Here is a 17,904-nt window from a genome sequence, read left to right as displayed (position 1 = left end):
AAAATAGGCAGAACGTGCATGTGGTTGTTATTGTGCACTGATATATGCTTTTATTGCTTTAATTCTGCAGTGACATATTTAAAGATGATAAACCACTCTTAATTCTTTGGAGTTTTGTTTATCATTGGCTGAGCTTTCAATGTAGCAACTTCCTTTTAATACATAACATGCCTTATGGAAACAGAAGCATTTCAGCAGTGACATAAAGTTTATTGAATTAACAGAAAATATGTAATATTCATCATAACAAAATTAGACGGGTGCATAAATTTGGGCATCCCAACCCGAGATATTAGATCAATACAGCCTCCTCTAGCCATTGATGAGTGTCTGGATTCTGGATGGCGGTATTTTTGACCAATCGTCCAAACAAAATCTCTCCAGCTCAGTTAAATTTGATGGTTGCCAAACATGGACAGCCTGCTTCAAATAATCCCATAGATTTTTCTGCCATTCCAGAATATTGTACTTATACCTCTGCATAAATGCCTTTGCAAATTTCGAAGTGTGTTTAGGGTCATTGTCTTGTTGGAATATCCAACCCCTGCTTAACTTCAAATTTGTGACTCATGTTTGAACATTATTCTGAAGAATTTGTTGATATTGGGTTGAATTCATCTGACCCTAGACTTTAAAAAGGGCCCCAGTCCCTGAACTAGCCAGACAGCCCACAGCACGATTGAACCTCCACCAAATTTGACAGTAGTTTGCAGGTGTTTTTCTTGGAATTTGGTGTTTTTCTTCCGCCATGCAAAGCCCTTTTTGTTATGACCAAATAACTACATTTTTGTCTCATCAGTCCAAAGCACTCTGTTCCAAAATGAATGTGGCTTGTCTAAATGAGCTTTTGCATACAACAAGCAACTCTGTGGCGTGAGTGCAGAAAGGGCTTCTTTCTTATCACCCTGCCATACAGATGTTCTATGTGCAAATTGCGCTAAATTGTAGAATGATGTACAGATACACCATCTGCAGCAAGATGTTCTTGCAGGTCTTTGGAGATAATCTTTGGTTTGTCTGTAACCATTCTCACAATCCTCCTGTATTGTGGGCATGCCAGACCAAGGTGTTACAGCAACTGTGCTTGTGGCCTTCCATTTCCTGATTACCGTTGAAACTGACAGTTTAATAAACCTCTGAGATAGCTTTTTGTAGCCTTCCCCAAACCATGATACTGAATAATCTTTGTTTTCTGATTTTTTGAGAGTTGCTTTGAGGATCCCATGCTGACACTCTCCAGAGGATAGTCAAACAGAAGCACAATTGGCCAATTTAAATACCTTTTCTCATGATTGGACACACCGTCTATAAAGTTCAAGGCTTAACTAGCTAATCCAACAAATTTGGTTTTGCCAGTAATCAGTATTGAACAGTTACAGGCATTCAAATTAGCAAAATTACAAGGGTACCCAAATTTTTACTCAGCCAGTTTTTCACATTTGATTTAATTTCATACAACTGAATACTGCTTCACTAAAAATATTTGTTCTGAAAACACCCCAGTACTCGGATTTTCATGGGAAATTAAAGATATACCACTATTATCTTTTTTGTTGAAAGTGGAGTAAATTATTATGCAGTTTGAGAGGGGTTCCCAAACTTTTTCATATGACTGTATATACTTAACAGCGGTTTTCCCGGATGCAAGTCTTCAGATAGTATCACTGCATATTGGATTGCTTCTGAACAGTAACTGAAAGTTTTCCGTACAGTGAAATGGTTAATCCACATTCCTGAGAAGGAAAGGAGAGGTGTGGAGACAGTGAGCGGATGAATGGAGCTTTTTTCAACCGTAGTGGGGCTTGAGATTTTTGCGGTCAGGGCAGTAGTAAGAATGACTGTGTGTGATCTTCAAGCTTTTAGGTATGGATCATTTACTTGAAGCTGTTACTGCTGTGGGAGGATTAGCATTTTTGCCTGCAAGCTATCTTTAATAAACGTATAGATCAGTTAACTTTTCTGTGGGTCTTTCAGTGTTTATTCTTTTTCATCTGTCTGCAACTAGGGAGGAGAGAGAAGAAATGCACCCTGGGAGGGAGAGTGAATGAGAATATTGTTATGAGAGGTCTATGTGGGCTACAAAGGACTGACAATAACAATTATGTAAAAACGGGTCCCTCTTTAGTATAATACAGATCTTTTTTTTAATGCAAGAGGTGATCTCAACCCCACTCCTTCAAGGGGAGCAGAAATTCTGTTTGGAATATAGAATTTAAGGTAGTGGACCATGGGTGCAAAGACTTGACAGTACATTAGATTCAGATGATTATAAAACCAGGAAAATGTATGTCCTTTAGTAAAATCACCATTAAAGATGAAAGCAATTAACAAAAATGGCGCTTTTATTTCAACAATCCCAACACATAGTAACATAGTAATTTAGGTTGAGAAAAGACACCATCAAGTTCAACCTTTAACCTTTTTATTTTTTTTTAAACCTGCCTAACTGCCAGTTGATCCAGAGGAAGACAAAAAACCCCATCTGAAGCCTCTCCAATTTGCATCAGAGGGGGAAAAAATTCCTTCCTGACTCTAAAATGGCAATCGGACTAGTCTCTTGTCCTATGAGGTATCTTACATAACCCTGTATTCCCTCACTTGCTAAAAAGCCATCCAACCCCTTCTCAAAGCTATCTAATGTATCAGCCTGTACCACTGATTCAGGGAGAGAATTCCACATCTTCACAGCTCTCACTGTAAAAAACCCTTCCGAATATTTAGGCGGAACCTCTTTTCTTCTAAACGGAATGGGTGACCTTGTGTCAGCTGGAAAGAACTACTGGTAAATAAAGCATTTTCGAGATTATTATATGATCACCTTATATATTTATACATAGTTATCATATCACCCCTTAAACGCCTCTTCTCCAGCGTGAACATCCCCAATTTGGCCAGTCTTTCTTCATAGCTAAGATTTTCCATACCTTTTACCAGCTTAGTTTCTCTTCTCTGTACCCTCTCTAATACAATAATGTCCTGTTTGAGAGATGGAGACCAAAACTGTACAGCATATTGTAGATGGGGCTTTACCAGTGCTCTATAAAGTGGAAGAATGACCGCTTCCTGCCATTAATCAATGCACCTTTTAATACAGCTCAATACCTTATTTGTCCTTGATGCTGCTGACTGGCATTGCTTGCTACGGCCAAGTTTATCATCTACAATGACTCCAAGGTCCATAATGGATTTGCCTAGTGCAGTCCCATTAAGGGTATAAGTGGCTTGGATATTTTTACATCCCAGGTGCATGACTTTACATGTATCAACATTGAATCTCATTTGCCACTTAGCTGTCCAGATTGTCAGTTTGTCAAGATCCTGTTGCAAGGATGCCACATCCTGGATGGAATTAATTGTGCTGGATAGTTTTGTGTCATCTGCAAACACTGATACGTTACTTTCAATACCCTCCCCATAGTCATTAATAAACAAGTTAAATAAAAGTGTACCCAATACCGAGCCCTGAGGGACCCCACTAAAAACCTTACTCCAAGTAGAGAATGTACCATTAACTACTACCCTCTGTACCCAATCCTGTAGCCAGTTCCCTGTCCATGTGCAAACGACTTCATTAAGCCCAACAGACCTTAGTTTAGAAAGCAATAGTTTGTGGGGCACGGTATCAAACACTTTGGCAAAATCCCTGTCCCTCCACTGTCCAGCATCTTACTTACCTCATCATAAAAAGCAATCAAATTAGTCTGACATGACCTATCCTTCATAAAGCCATGCTGATTGCTGCTCATAATGTCATTCACTAGGACAAAATTTTGAATTGTGATCCCTTAACAAGCCTTAAAATAATTTGCCCACCACAGATGTCAAACTCACAGGCCTATAATTGCCAGGCTGAGATCATAATCCCTTTTTAAATATTGGAATGACATTAGCTTTTCTCCAATCCTTAGGTACCATACCAGATGAAAGTGAATCTGAGAAAATCAGAAATAGGGGCTGGTCTAAAACTGAACTAAGCTCTCTTAGAACCCGGGAGTGTATGCCATCAGGCCCTGGAGCCTTGTTTACGTTAATTTTTATTAAAGCTTTATGAATCATATCCTGGTCAGCCACTGACTAGATTGAGCTGAGCCATCAGTGCAGCTATGAAGTGAGTCTGGGAACTCAGACTCCTCTATTGTATACACTGAAGAAAATAACTGATTTAGTACATTTGCCTTTTCTGTATCTGTTACAACCATACTGGTACCTTTATTTAATGGAGGAACACTCTCAACCTGCATCTTTTTACTATTAATATATGTAAAAAACTTTTTGGGGTTAGTCTTAGCCTCCGCCGCAATGCACTCTTCATTTCCTTTCTTTGCCTTCCGGATTGCTGATGTACAACATTTATCATAGTATTTATATTCATTAAATGCAGCTTCTGCCCCAACAGACTTGTCGTTTTTAAATGCCTTTCTCTTCTTTCCTATTCACTTCTTTACTTCTATATTAAGCCACATAGGGTGATTCTTAGAGCTTCTACATTTACTCCTTAAGGGAATAAATTGAGAACAGTAATGCTTTAATATAATTTTAAATGACAACCATTTCTGTTCTGTGTTTTTAGCTGAAAACTTAATGCCCCAATCAATGCTCTGATATTCCTCCCTGAGCAGGAGAGCCCTCCTCCATCTTCTATTTAAAACTTCCATAATACACAAACCCTCTTCTCTGCAATAGCTGGGAAGGTTTTGGATGCATTTTTTTTCATCAATGTAGGTGTACATCATTGCTCTACAATACATAATTAATACACAAATCCATTGAGTTTGGCTCTAAGAGTCGGCAACCTGACAGGAATCGTGTAAACAAGGGGAATAAGAGAATACTTTGTGTGAAGCTAAGATAGGTTTTTCTTCATTTGCAGTCCAGGCAGGGGGGCAGCGCTGGTGACATTAGAGTCGGGACTGGTTATGTTAGAGGCAGGCCAATGATGTGTAGAGGTGGGACAATGACATATAGGGGTGGACCATTGCCATTTGTGGGCAGGGTAATTAGCCACATCACTTGTCAATCAGGGGGCAGACCTGCTTAGTTTTTAAAGGAATTGTTCAGTATAAAAATAAAAACTGGGTAAATAGGCTGTGCAAAATAAAAATGTTTCTAATATAGTTTGTTAGGCAAAAATGTGATGTATAAAGGCTGAACAGAACTTCCTGCTTTTCATCTCTCTAACTCTGATTGGTTACTGCCTGGTAACCAGTCAGTGGAAAGCAAGGAAGCTGCAAAGCAGGAAGTAGAGTTCTGTTATGTTATGTTACACATCCAGTCACTCCAGCCTTTATACATTACATTTTTGGCCAACTAACTATATTAGAAATATTTATTATTTTGCACAGCCTATCTATTTAACCAATTTTTATTTTTACACTAAACTGTGCATTTAAATATCTGAAAATTGATCAGCTTGTTTAAAACCCTGAATGTCGGGTTCACAGCCAGACAGATGACAATCTCTAAGCCAAGTACTCTATGGGAGTAATATAATAAGAGTTGCATTCTGTTTAGTAACCCATATCAACTAATCAGATGAAACAACTTTGAGGGGTAGCATTTGGTCAGGAGTCCTCCATTGCTTTTAACAAGATTATTAATACATCAAGATATTTATATACCATGCATTTAATCTTGGTTTCAACATTGTGTAGGGCAACAAATAAGTGTTTACCCTGCATATAACCTGAAGGCACCTTTAATTTGGGCTTTCTGGAGTATTTAGGAGAGTAAATAAGGATTCCTCCCAGATCTATGCATGTATGTATGCATGCATGTATGCTTTTTTACTTTTACTTACTTTTATTTACTTTTACTAAATTACTGCCACCATATCATGTTCATTTATCTGTCAACTGAAAAAGGTTTCCATGGCTTTGCCTTTTTTTGCGTTCGTACATGGATAAGTGTTTCTCATGTTGTGAAAACACCAATAGGTTCAACCTGTCATTCTTCAACAACTCTCAAACTACCCAAAAGGGTGATTGGGTGTTGTAATCAAACAGCATCAGGAGGGCTGCTGATTTGACATACTGACATATCCTCTACATTGTGTTAACCTTGGCTTGCCTCATCCATGTGCTCACCTTTTCACTGAATATATATGTTTTCTTTGATTTATGTTATTTTTAATGTTGTCATATTACTTTTCTCCACCCACTTGCAGACTGCTGCCATGCCCATGCTAAAACTGTTCCCTGGTCCCTTAATCCCCTTAGCTTGATTTGCAGTACCGTTGCATGTTGCACTCTTCTTCTACTACAACTACAATTTCTGTTATTTTTCTCTTGCTTTTAGCCCCATACCCTTTTTATATATATTTCTCTTCATCTCTATGTGTTCAAGATCAGCTTTTTTGAGAGTGGCTGTCAGTGTGTTCGACTGCTGTTCCTAAGCTCTCTGTTTGCAAGCCCTGGAGGTGTGAAAGATGGCAGTGAATGGGGAGATAGTTAATCAATAACCACAAGGTCAGACAGACAGTGTCAGCTTTAGTACTATCTGTTAGGAAGCAGCAGCAGAGGATTTGTAAGGACTTGTAAAGGCTTAAAGGAACATAGAGCATGGTGTCTGGGCAGTATGAAATATGCTTTTGTAGGTAAGGGAGACATCTAATGTCTGAAGGAGGAAATGGCAACAATTAACCATCACCAGTAAAATAAACATAAGGCCATGTGCTCTGAACAGTATGGTACATTATAGACACTGCAATATACCACAGATTCTGTAATCAAGATGATGACTGAATAGTTATGTTGAGGATGAATCACCGATTAGAGAGAATATTGGTGGCAATTCTTCTTAATTTTAGAGCAAAGGTCTCCTTTAATTTAGAGATTATAATATATTGTCAAGTGCTGGCAAATACCAGACTGGGTTGATTGACATTGATTCTCAAAGCATGCTTACTGATTTTTTTTATACAACCATTTAACCACCCTTTTAATATGCAACTTTTATGTTTCTTTTAAACTCTGGTTATAGGGAAATTCATTTTTATCTGAAGACTTTCGTAAAGTATAGAGCATTGATTGCCCCTTTAGTCTGACATTGTAGTTTCCTTTTAGGAGAAATAGACATTGTAAATTCATATAGAGAATTCTGTTGATTGTACAAAATGTGAACAGCTTTGTGCTTAACATGAGCTGAGTATTCTTGAGTGGATTTACAGTTGCCTTGATTCTCAATTGTTCATGGGTTAAGCTTAGCATGAGGTGAGAATTCTGGAGTGGATTTACAGTTGCCTTGATTCTCGGTTGCTGATGGGATATGCAGGAAATTTTTAAGGGGTTTTATTTGATTTTTGTGGGTTTTTTTTGTCATTAACTTAAAGGGGCTGTTCACCTTCCAAACACTAAAGACTTTATTCAATAACTTTCTATTTTTTTTACAGTTTTTTCAAAGTCTAAGTTTAAAGTTTAATGTCCCTCTCCCTGGTGTTTGAGTCTGTCAGCTCGGTAATTCAGGCACAGACTCTAAACTGTTACAATTTTGCAACATTTAGTTGATACATTACTAGGGGACAAAATGATTCAATGAAGGCCTTCCATTTTAACTTTTACTTTAGAAAAGTAAAAAAAATAAAATACAATGTATTTACTGTAGAGAATATATGCCCATAGAGAAAGCTGTGCCTATGCCAATATCCCCATTTTTGTCTGTATTAAGCATACATTCTCTTTGTCCCATTTATTTCTGCCAAACATTGCCACCCCACAAGGACACAACACGTGTGGGATTTTATATCTGATGAACACTTATATCTGATGAACATATTTGCCATACTGTTTATGCAGTGGGCTGACAAGTGCCACAAGTCCTATATAATCACACAAATACAGTGATTTTTTTTTTTTAAGGATTTTAGGAGGAATGCATCAGTGTACTGTTTAAAGGGATCCTGTCATCGGAAAACATGTTTTTTTTCCATAGCGCACCAGTTAGTAGTGCTACTTCAGCAGACTTCTGCACTGAAATCCATTTCTCAAAAGAGCAAACAGCTTTTATTATATTCAATTTTGAAATTTGACATGGGGCTAGACATTTTGTCCATTTCCCAGCTGCTCCTGGTCATGTGACTTGTGCCTGCACTTTAGGTGAGAAATGCTTTCTGGCAGACTGCTGTTTTTCCTTCTCAATGTAACTGAAGGAGTCTCAGTGGGACATGGGTTTTTACTATTGAGTGTTGTTCTTAGATCTGCCAGGCAGCTGTTTATCTTGTGTTAGGGAGCTGCTATCTGGTTACCTTCCCATTGTTCTTATGTTTGGCTGCTGGGGGGGGGGGTGATATCACTTCAACTTGCAGTACAGCAGTAAAGAGTGATTGAAGTCTATCAGAGCACAAGTCACATGACTTGGGGCAGCTGGGAAATTGACAATATGTCTAGCCCCTTGTCAGATTTCAAAATTGAATATAAAAAATCTGTTTGCTCTTTTGAGAAATGGATTTCAGTGCAGAATTCTGCTGGATCAGCAATATTAACTGATTCATTTTGAATTTTTTTTTTCCCATGACAGTATCCCTTTAAGTAAGGTGCACCTGTCTTCCTCTGTATTGTCTGTGTGTGTGTGTTTGTATCTTTGTATAGGTTGAATTCCTGTAAAAAATAAAGTAATACAACTTTTACTGTGTTGCAGAAAGCATTAATATATAATTAGAGATGCACCAAATCTAGGATTCCATTCATAATTCACCAAATCTTTTTGCAGGTTTTGAGTCCTTAGTGCTGCACCTGACTAACGAAGGCAACACCTTTTTATATAATGCAGTTTGTTTTTTTTTTAAAAAAACAGAATGTGTGAAATACAGTTTTGATTCAGTTTAGTATTCGATCTGATCTTTTGTGGAAAATTCAGTGTTTGGCTGATTTTAAGTGAATCCCTGTATATAATTAGTATTTTTGTTTAAAGGACACCTATCATCACAAAAATGCTTCCTGCACTCCAGTTGGGGAAAAGCGCTAAGCCACCCACACTGGGAGGGAGGCCATGTTGTGACACTAAGCAAAGTGTCACAGCTTTCAATCATTATGTGTGTGACATTACACGCATGTGTCTAATAAGTGAGCCAAGAGACCTTATGGCTATGCACATGACTGAACATGGCCATCCCCTGGGAGCTCCCTCCTGTTGTGGATAGCTTAGCGCTCGCAGTGGCAATTTTAAAAATGAAATAAAACTATAATTTATCATTTTATTTGGTAGTTAGTGCCATTTAAAGGAGAACAAATCCCCACCCCTCCTATTTTAACTGGTGATAGTCCCCTGCCCCTATTTGAGCCACATCACTCCCATCGGAAAAGTCCCTGGGATGCCCATACCATTGCTGTAACTGCAGACTTGACTTGTGCAGCGGGGTTGATAGCTGCCATTTCTACTGTGTGCTGTATTAAATCTGGTTCCCCGATCTGACAAGGCAGAAATATTATGGGTGTGGGATTTTTCTATCACTGCATTTTATTAAAGCAATGATTAGATAATCGTTTCCTCTGGTTTTGGTAACCGCTTTCATGTTGGGCACATACACAATTAGGAGAATGACACGCAGTGTGTTTTGTCATGGCTACCAAACACCAGAAAATACCTAGCTCTAGGGGAATACTGAGCTTTAAGTCTGCTAAAATACTCCACTCACATGATTTTCTAGTGTTTTGTAGCCATGACAAAACACTCCATGCGTCATTGCCCTTAGATGCCAACCATTCAATTTCCGTTGCATGCTTTTATAATGAAAACTTCACACTGAGGTGATCTTATTAGGACAATGATTTTGTGCATCTCTTTTGCATCAATGGGTTACCAGCATCCACTAGTCCTCTTTAACTACACATAGTTCCTTACTTGTGAGTAAGCTGAACAACCTTTTACTTGACCCTTTCATTACACTGCAATCTTACATAGCAATAATTACGTTATCATTGCTGCTTCAAGTTTAATTGGCAGAGCATTCTTAAGGGTTGCCACACACTGACTAAGCCCACACAGTATCCAACCATCAATGATTGCCAAATGAGTGGTTGCCACTGTCATGAGGAGGTGAACAAGCAACCATTTGGGGGTGGGGGGATTGGGCTTGGGTGCCAATAAGTCTGGTCCAGCACAGTTGAGCAGCATTTTTTAAAAAAACAATAACCTTGTGTGCCAATACCCTTACCCTATGATAAGATGTATTTTTGGTACTAGTACCCACATATTCTTTCAGTATGCTGCTCATGTCTCAAGGTTATTATTTGAAAAAAGAAATTCAGAAAGTAAAGGCAAAACTCATCTTTTTAACGTATTCCTTTGGTCTGACGCTCACAATATAATGTATATTTATTGTACTTCCCAGATTATATGTAAAATCTAAGATATACAAGATGTGCCTGTACCAAACATTATAGTCAGCCAGTTTTTTCTTTTAGCGAGAGGAGAAAAAAAGTTAAGGAATATCTGCATTTAAAGCAGTAGAAAAAGTAATTTGTGGTTGCTTGAACAGGTGGAGTTCCTGTCAGTGATGTAATAAAGGAGTACTCCATATACATTTTTGTTTGTTCCAATATCTATGTATATGTGGTTCTATATGTTAGTCTGTATGATCATTTTTAGAATAACAGTAGTAGAGAACGGTTGTGATCCAAATTACAGAAAGATCTTTATCTGGAAAACCATCAGTCCCAAGCATTCTGGATAATAAATCCTATTCCTGTGTATAGTATACCCTGTATATGCTATTCTTGCAAGAATTTAAATTGTCTGTTTTTTTTTTTTATTGTGTTTTTGCAGGTCTGAAGATCTTTCATGGCTTTCAGGTAGAAGAAGAGAGGAATCTTCCAGAATGAACTCTATGGATAGGCACATACAACAGACTAATGACCGTCTGCAGTGCATAAAACAGGTAAGTGAACTTAGAAAGTTGAATTACTAAACTAGCTAGTACTTTACAGAACTTGCATGGGATACACCAATAGGCAGCTCTATAAATATTCAGGTTTCAAGAATGGAAAATTGTTTTATTCTCAAGCCCTAACATATTTAAGAAGCTCACACAAGATAAAGACAAACGTGTTTTGTTGGGGGGGGGGAGTTGCTTGCACGCAAAAATCTATAAATATTCAGGTTTCAAGAATGGAAAATTGTTTTATTCTCAAGCCCTAACATATTTAAGAAGCTCACACAAGATAAAGACAAACGTGTTTTGTTGGGGGGGGGGAGTTGCTTGCACGCAAAAATCGCATTATTAAAAAAAATTTCAGTGGTGCTATAAAATCTTGACTCTTAATAAACTTGAAGAACAACACAAACTTGCTGTAAATCTTCAAAGACACTTGCAATTGACTTCTAAAGAGACTTGTCAACTTTTAGCTGGTGAGTTTTTAAATTTTGAGTTCTTTCTTGAACTTGAACTGCAAGTACTTGAGTTGTAAAAAATTATACTTGAGGAACTTTGTCATGTTTTTTCACGAACCATGAAAAATTGATCTCCGTTTTTAATAAAGTTGTCCCTTTTTGTTATAAAAGGTTTAGTGCTCAACTATCCATAGGTGTTATGTGCTTCTCGTTAGAAAATAAATTGCACCAAAACAGCAAAAAACATTATTTACAGAATGTTTGTATGCTCTCCTGAGTATGCGTGGGTTTCCTGCAAATATCCCTACACTGCAAGAACATATGAGCTAATTAAAGGAACAGTAACACCAAAAAATTAACATGTTTAAAAGTAATGAAAATATCATGTACTGTTGCCCTGCACTGGTAAAACTGATCTGTTTGCTTCAGAAACACTACTATTGTTCATATAAACAAGCTGCTGTGTAGCAATGGCGGAAATTGAAAAAAGGATATATGCCACAGGTTAAGTAGTGGATAACAGATAACACCATTATGTTATACAGAGCTTATCTGCTGTGTAACCTGAGCCTTCTCTACTTTGAATGGCAATTTGACCCCCATGGGGTCAAATGTAAATCACAGTGGCAATGTTTGGTAGGTAAATAGCATTAGTGGCAAGGAGTTCTGTCTGAGACATTTTAATCTGTTTGTGTCTTTATAGCAGCATGGCAGCTCTTTATTTATAATACAAGGTATATCCATCCTGTAATTTTGATTGGTTTGCCTTCTCTATGCCTTAGCAATACATCCACATACTAAGGCGATTTTGTAGCATTGACATATCTTACATGCTGTATCTATATACTCTTGAGCAGTGATCCCCAACCAGTAGCTCGCGAGCAACATGTTGCTCTCCAACCCCTTGGATGTTGCTCCCAGTGGCATCAAAGCAGGTGCTTATTTTTGAATTTCAGGCTTGGAGGCAAGTTTTGGTTGTATAAAAACAGGTGTACTGCCAAACAGAGCCTCAATGTGGGTTGAAAATCCGCATAGGGGCTACTAAATGGCCAATCACCGCCCCTATTTGGCACCCCAGGAACGTTTTTCATGCTAGTGTTGCTCCCCAACTCCTTTTACTTCTGAATGTTGCTCACGGATTCTAAAGGTTGGGGATCCCTGCTCTTGAGCATGAAAGCCTGTTCAAGAGTGAATAGCAGCATGGTTCATGTGTAGTAAGGATTCCATGTTATACCTCCTTGTGAGAGACATATCAAAATCTATGAAACAGTGTTTCTCATTCAGAAAATCTGCAATTAAACAATAACACATAATTGTTTGTATCAAGTTGTATATTTTGAAAGTATTGTTTTGTGTGCTTTGGTTCAATTACAGAACCGGTTGCATTCATGTAAATGCACTTTACCATTGCACTGGTAAGTGCAGAGACACACGCTCCGATTCGGGGAGATTAGTCGCCCAGCGACAAATCTCATCTTCTTCGGGGTGACCAATCTCCCCGAACTGCCTCCTGCCAGCTAGAATGGAAATTTGCCGGCTGGCTGACAATCGGTGCTGTCCCGAAGTTGCCTCATGAGGAAACTTTGGGCGACTTATGAAAACTAAGTGCTCAGAGTGCTATCCCACCGGCAATTTAGATTCTAGCCGACGGGAGGCAATTTGGGGAGATTAGTCGTTCCGAAGAAGAGGCGATGTATCGTCGGGCGACTAAATCTCCCCAAATCTGAGCATGTGTCTCTGCCCTAAGAAGTGAATGTTTGCTTCCGAAAGACTACTACAGTTGATACAAATAAACTGCTTTGCAGCCACGTGGGAAGCCATTCTAGTTAAATAGGACACACGTTTATACAGAAGATAACCTATATAGATTACAATAGGTTTTATTCTTACAAAGAAAGATAGACAAGGGTCAAAAAGAATTGATGGTTTTCTACAAAAAAATGCAAACATTTGTCATATGCAAGATGAGGTTTATTGCCAATAAATAGTTTTTTAGGTGCTGGATGAACATATAAAAACTATTATTTTGATGTAATTGGATCATTTACTGCTCCCCACCACTCCACTGTTTTAAGTCTATCAGTGTTTATGGTACGTGAACTGCTTTAAGCCCTTTGACATTTTAGGCCTATAAAATCTGCTCTGTTGACTGCTGTGGTGCTCTTGCTAAAAACAGCTGCATATTAAACATCTCTAATTGTCTGTCACTAGTTTTCATTGCAAAGCATAAGAAATGACAATGGCTGACATTTGTGGTGATAGACTGATATAGCTTCAATTCCAGTCACAACACATCTCGATGGAGTTTGTATGTTCTACCCACACTTGCATGTTTCCTCCCAAACTCCAAAAACATGTGGAAGTATGCATTTAGGTGTCAAAATCCACTTTGTGTCTGCACCCTGGCCAATGCATTGGCTTCAGGCGCAGACACAGAAGACAGGAGATATGAGTGGAGGGACCCATCTCAAGATAGTTTTTGTAGAGGTGGGGGCAGTTCTGTCAAATTACACCACTGTAGTACAATTCAGGGAAAATTATAGTTTTGGAAACCAATAAGGAAAAATAAGTAGGATATATATGGGGATCCCTGACTGTTTTGTATTTTCGGATGATTATACTTAAAAAGATCTGCTGCAATTCTTGTGGAGAGTATAAGCGTATAATCAGGCGCGGATTTGCCCAGAGGGCGCCCGTTGGCCAGCATCCTCCGACGCCCCCTCCCTCCAGCAAGATTGAGCACATGCGCATATTTTATTAGTGGAGCGCTAAGCCCCTTAATTTTTTGCCGCCCTAGGCCCGGGCCTATGCAGCCTCACCACAAATCCGGGCCTGAGTATAATTATATACAGTTATAGTGTTGTCCAACTGTTTGTGGCTTCTTGGAAATTCATATGACTTCACTGGTCTGACAACTTAGGTTCTTATTCATGTTGTTATTTGATTTCTCATTTCAGCACTTACAGAACCCTGCGAACTTTCACAATGCGGCTACAGAGCTTTTGGACTGGTGTGGTGATCCCCGAGCTTTCCAGAGACCTTTTGAGCAGAGTCTCATGGGCTGTTTGACGGTATGTCCTGACTTTGTTGCTTATCTTCATAACAATCTGGAATTATCATGTTGTTATAATTAGATACTGTATAGGAAGAAGCCTGAATTTCTGTTTTGGGGAGCATGTAGGCCAGAGGGTCCTGCCACTGCTCCTTGCACTACCCACCCCCTCCACCCCGTGTCCATGTGCATGGTTCACTCTGGAACACTAGGGCTTTGTTTCAACCTCATTTTCTTCTTGTTAATTTGCGATGACCCCTAAGCTTAGCTTTTCAACAGCTGCTCAGAGCCTGCTGAGCTTGTTAGTGTCGCAGACACTTGAAGTCCTGGATCATTGCTGCTGTTGAGAAGCTGAAACTTTAGGCTGGTGGTTAGCCATATTCATTTTTAGGGTTTAGTTCTCCTTTAAAGGGATATTCCTAACCATAAATTCTTCTTAAACAGCGTAATGTCTGCTTCTATTTAGTGCAGAACAGTTTACATATTGTCTGGGCTATGGCAAATGCCATATTTTAATCGTTGCTATTTGTGTGTAAGTTAAAACTTCACTACCTGCCCTAGGTTGCTTCCTGTTCATCTGAGCAGAAGTTATTGCAAGTCACCCGCAGTTATCTCTTAAAAACATGCCATTGCTCTAAGAAGCACTAATTGTAGATTCTGGGCAGGGCTGGCACTAGGGGTAGACAGAAGAGACACGTCTAGGGTACAATAGTGGGGGGACCTAGTTTTGGCAAAGGGGATGAGCAGGCTGGAGACTTGCCTTGGACATGATCACCTGTAGGCCCGGCACTGATACTGAGACACATCCCTTTTTTATATTTTGTTTTTGGCACTATTATTTAGTGCAGGACAGTTTACAAATTTTAAAACTATTGTAGATGTGTTTCTTGGTACAATTGTGCTGATAATGGATCCTGTTAAAGACTTAAAATTATCATGATGGTTCACACACACTTATATTCCTTTTACTAGCGTGTGGACTGGTTGCCAGCTTCCAGTAATTCCAATTAAAGTAGGTGAACAATATATCACTTGCTGATATGTTGATTCTTGAAATGGTTATGTAGTTCAATAGAAAACTTTTCAAGGAATTCTATGCAAAGAGTATCTTGTGTTTCTCCTCCCACAGGTGGTTAGTCGAGTTGCAGCACAACAAGGTTTCGATCTGGACCTTGGATACAGGCTGCTAGCTGTATGTGCAGCCAACAGAGACAAGTTCACTCCCAAATCAGCAGGTATGATGAAAGCCTTTTTTTATTTATGTTTTGGAAACAAGAAATCTTCTTGATATACCAACTAAGCAGTGTTGTGCTTTACACAAGCCAGGGCCTGTCATGCGTAATATGTGTACATGGTTGCTTAGTAGCAGCTTGCTTTCTACTTATCTGTTGGGTTTTGTATTTTAACTCTTGTCTAAGAGGATTGTGTAATTTTGACACCAGTCAGCAGCTTTCGTATACCAGTGCCGATTTATTAGGGCCAGGCTGAGAATGCTCTCTGTGCCTTCCTAAACTTTTTTATAATAATTGCAAGCGATTAGGGTCTATTAAATTAGCTGTCCGTAGGCCCAGGTGTGGTTTATTTTTTAAAAAATTATATACATGCAGATTATTAAGATAAAACTCATTCCATATTGACTTACCTTTGCTGTGTGCTTGATGTCTTGTTTACTGTCCATTAAGGTGGACATTGTGTGTTTTTTGTCTATTATGCAATAATTGCTTGTTGTCAGTGTAAAAGAGCTTTATACTTTATAGCATATTTATAGACTGTTTTGGAGGAAGCAGGGTTAAGTACATTTTTATTATTATATAGGCATAAATCAGTACATCTTGATAGCTCCTCTTGGACTGTAGCAAGGTTAGCATCTTCCTCCAAGGGTTTCCACACTGACTGCCAAGGAGCCTTTGAGGTCAGCTGTCTGTGTAGTGATTTATGGCTCCAAAATATGTGTGGAAAATAAGGATGGGGGAAATAAAGGTTTCTATGTAATTTTGCCATTGACCTGCCATCTCCGTGTATGTTCTAGTCACAAATCAGAGGATGGAGTTCATACATTCTATGAATGACTCGTTAATTTTGTGCTGCCAGAAAAAGCATTTGTATGCATGTGGTACTTACCCTGCTGGATTGGACTCTGCAGACAGTGTAGTTACCTTGTTATAGCTGAACAGGGTGAATAGATGCTACACTGTGCTACAATAAAATTCCCAAGTCTGCTGGTAGCAAGGAACCACTTTTTACTGCTGTAAAAATAGGGGAGTATAGTTTCTGCAATGTGTTCATTGTATATCTCCAAAACAATATTCTCACAGTATTGCTTACTGTAAAACACATATTGCCATTTAGAGGTCTCTTCTACCATCTTCTGTATCTGTTATGCTCTATCTTGATTTTGTGCCAACATGTTAATGCAGTGACAAGCAGAAATTCACATCTTTCCCTGACCCAGTTTATGGGAAAAATCCTAACTCCTTGCAGAAAGTGGCAAGAAAAAAACCGAATTCAACACTCTGGACATGAGCACTGCAAGACAGCTAAGCTACTATGCAACCACCATTTTATGTCTGTGCACCATAGCCACCCTGCTTAGTAGGTTTCAAACTTGTTCCAAGCCTTCTTGGTTTGTATTACAGGACTGCTCTAGCTATGATCTGGGTTGGCCAAACAACATTTTCAGTAGGATGACAATAAGGCCTACCTCAGTGCATAAATATCTGGACCAGTGGAAAAGTATTACATGGTGTCTATGTGGTTAAAACTGTGTATCTGTGTGGATTTCCTCTGGAAAATGTGGGTTCTACTCACATAAACATAATCTTCTACTCGCTGGTGATGAAACTGATCCTAGTGTGTTTTGTGACTGTGACTTCATTTCCACAAAATCATAAGTCACCCATGCCCCCTTCCCTTAAGGGTTCCCTGTGCTTCCTGTGGCCAGAACATTGTCCAATTTGTTATTTTTTCATACTTTAATCTTAAAATTTAAATCTGAATGGTTAGTTTTAGAGTGTAGCATTAAAACACACGATTGATATCTAACGTACGCTGTAAGATGAATAAACACACACACTTGTGCACAATTATTCATCAGAGCAGGCACCAAGTGACTCCCCTGAAATTCCTATGCTTTACAGTGAATTAGAATCAGTTAGTTACAGAAAATGTAAAGTTTGGTGATACCTTTTATTGGCTAACTGAATAAGTAATAATTGCAAGCTTTTGGAGCACACAGGCCCCTCTGTCAGGCAATACAAATCAGTTGCATCCATGTTCACAATTGCATGGAATTCATCAGAGCTGATGCAAGTTGCAAGGCAGCATGTATGGTTGCAATGTCCCTTTAGAATAGTTTCAATGAACACTACATTTTGCTCCCATTTTAGTGCTTTAGGTTGCACTTGAATTTAAATGATAGTTATACAGTTCTCCCCTGTGGAAGATGGAAGTTCCTGAACAAGCCAGACACTGAGGTATTCCCCAGATTCAAGTGAGACTGTACTATAGTACAGTCTCACTTGAATCTGCCC

General features: G+C 38.8%; 1 protein-coding gene across 15 annotated transcripts in view; it reads left to right on the top strand.

The window, feature by feature from the left end:
• LOC108703993 (zinc finger MIZ domain-containing protein 1) overlaps nucleotides 1-17,904 on the top strand; it is a 316,532-nt gene that overhangs the window by 196,552 nt on the left and 102,076 nt on the right. For all 15 annotated transcript variants that reach the window (XM_041568977.1, XM_041568968.1, XM_018240327.2 and 12 more), the window contains 3 exons: nucleotides 10,759-10,870; nucleotides 14,280-14,393; nucleotides 15,504-15,609. In XM_041568977.1, coding sequence (XP_041424911.1) covers nucleotides 10,811-10,870; nucleotides 14,280-14,393; nucleotides 15,504-15,609 — 280 coding nt within the window. In that variant the 5' untranslated portion in view covers nucleotides 10,759-10,810. The remainder of the gene's footprint in view (nucleotides 1-10,758; nucleotides 10,871-14,279; nucleotides 14,394-15,503; nucleotides 15,610-17,904) is intronic.

This window comes from Xenopus laevis, chromosome 7L, assembly GCF_017654675.1.
Source record: "Xenopus laevis strain J_2021 chromosome 7L, Xenopus_laevis_v10.1, whole genome shotgun sequence".
Lineage (NCBI taxonomy): Eukaryota > Metazoa > Chordata > Amphibia > Anura > Pipidae > Xenopus > Xenopus laevis.
The sequence above is the reverse complement of the archived record's forward strand: the minus strand, read 5'-3'. Positions and strand labels throughout refer to the sequence as shown.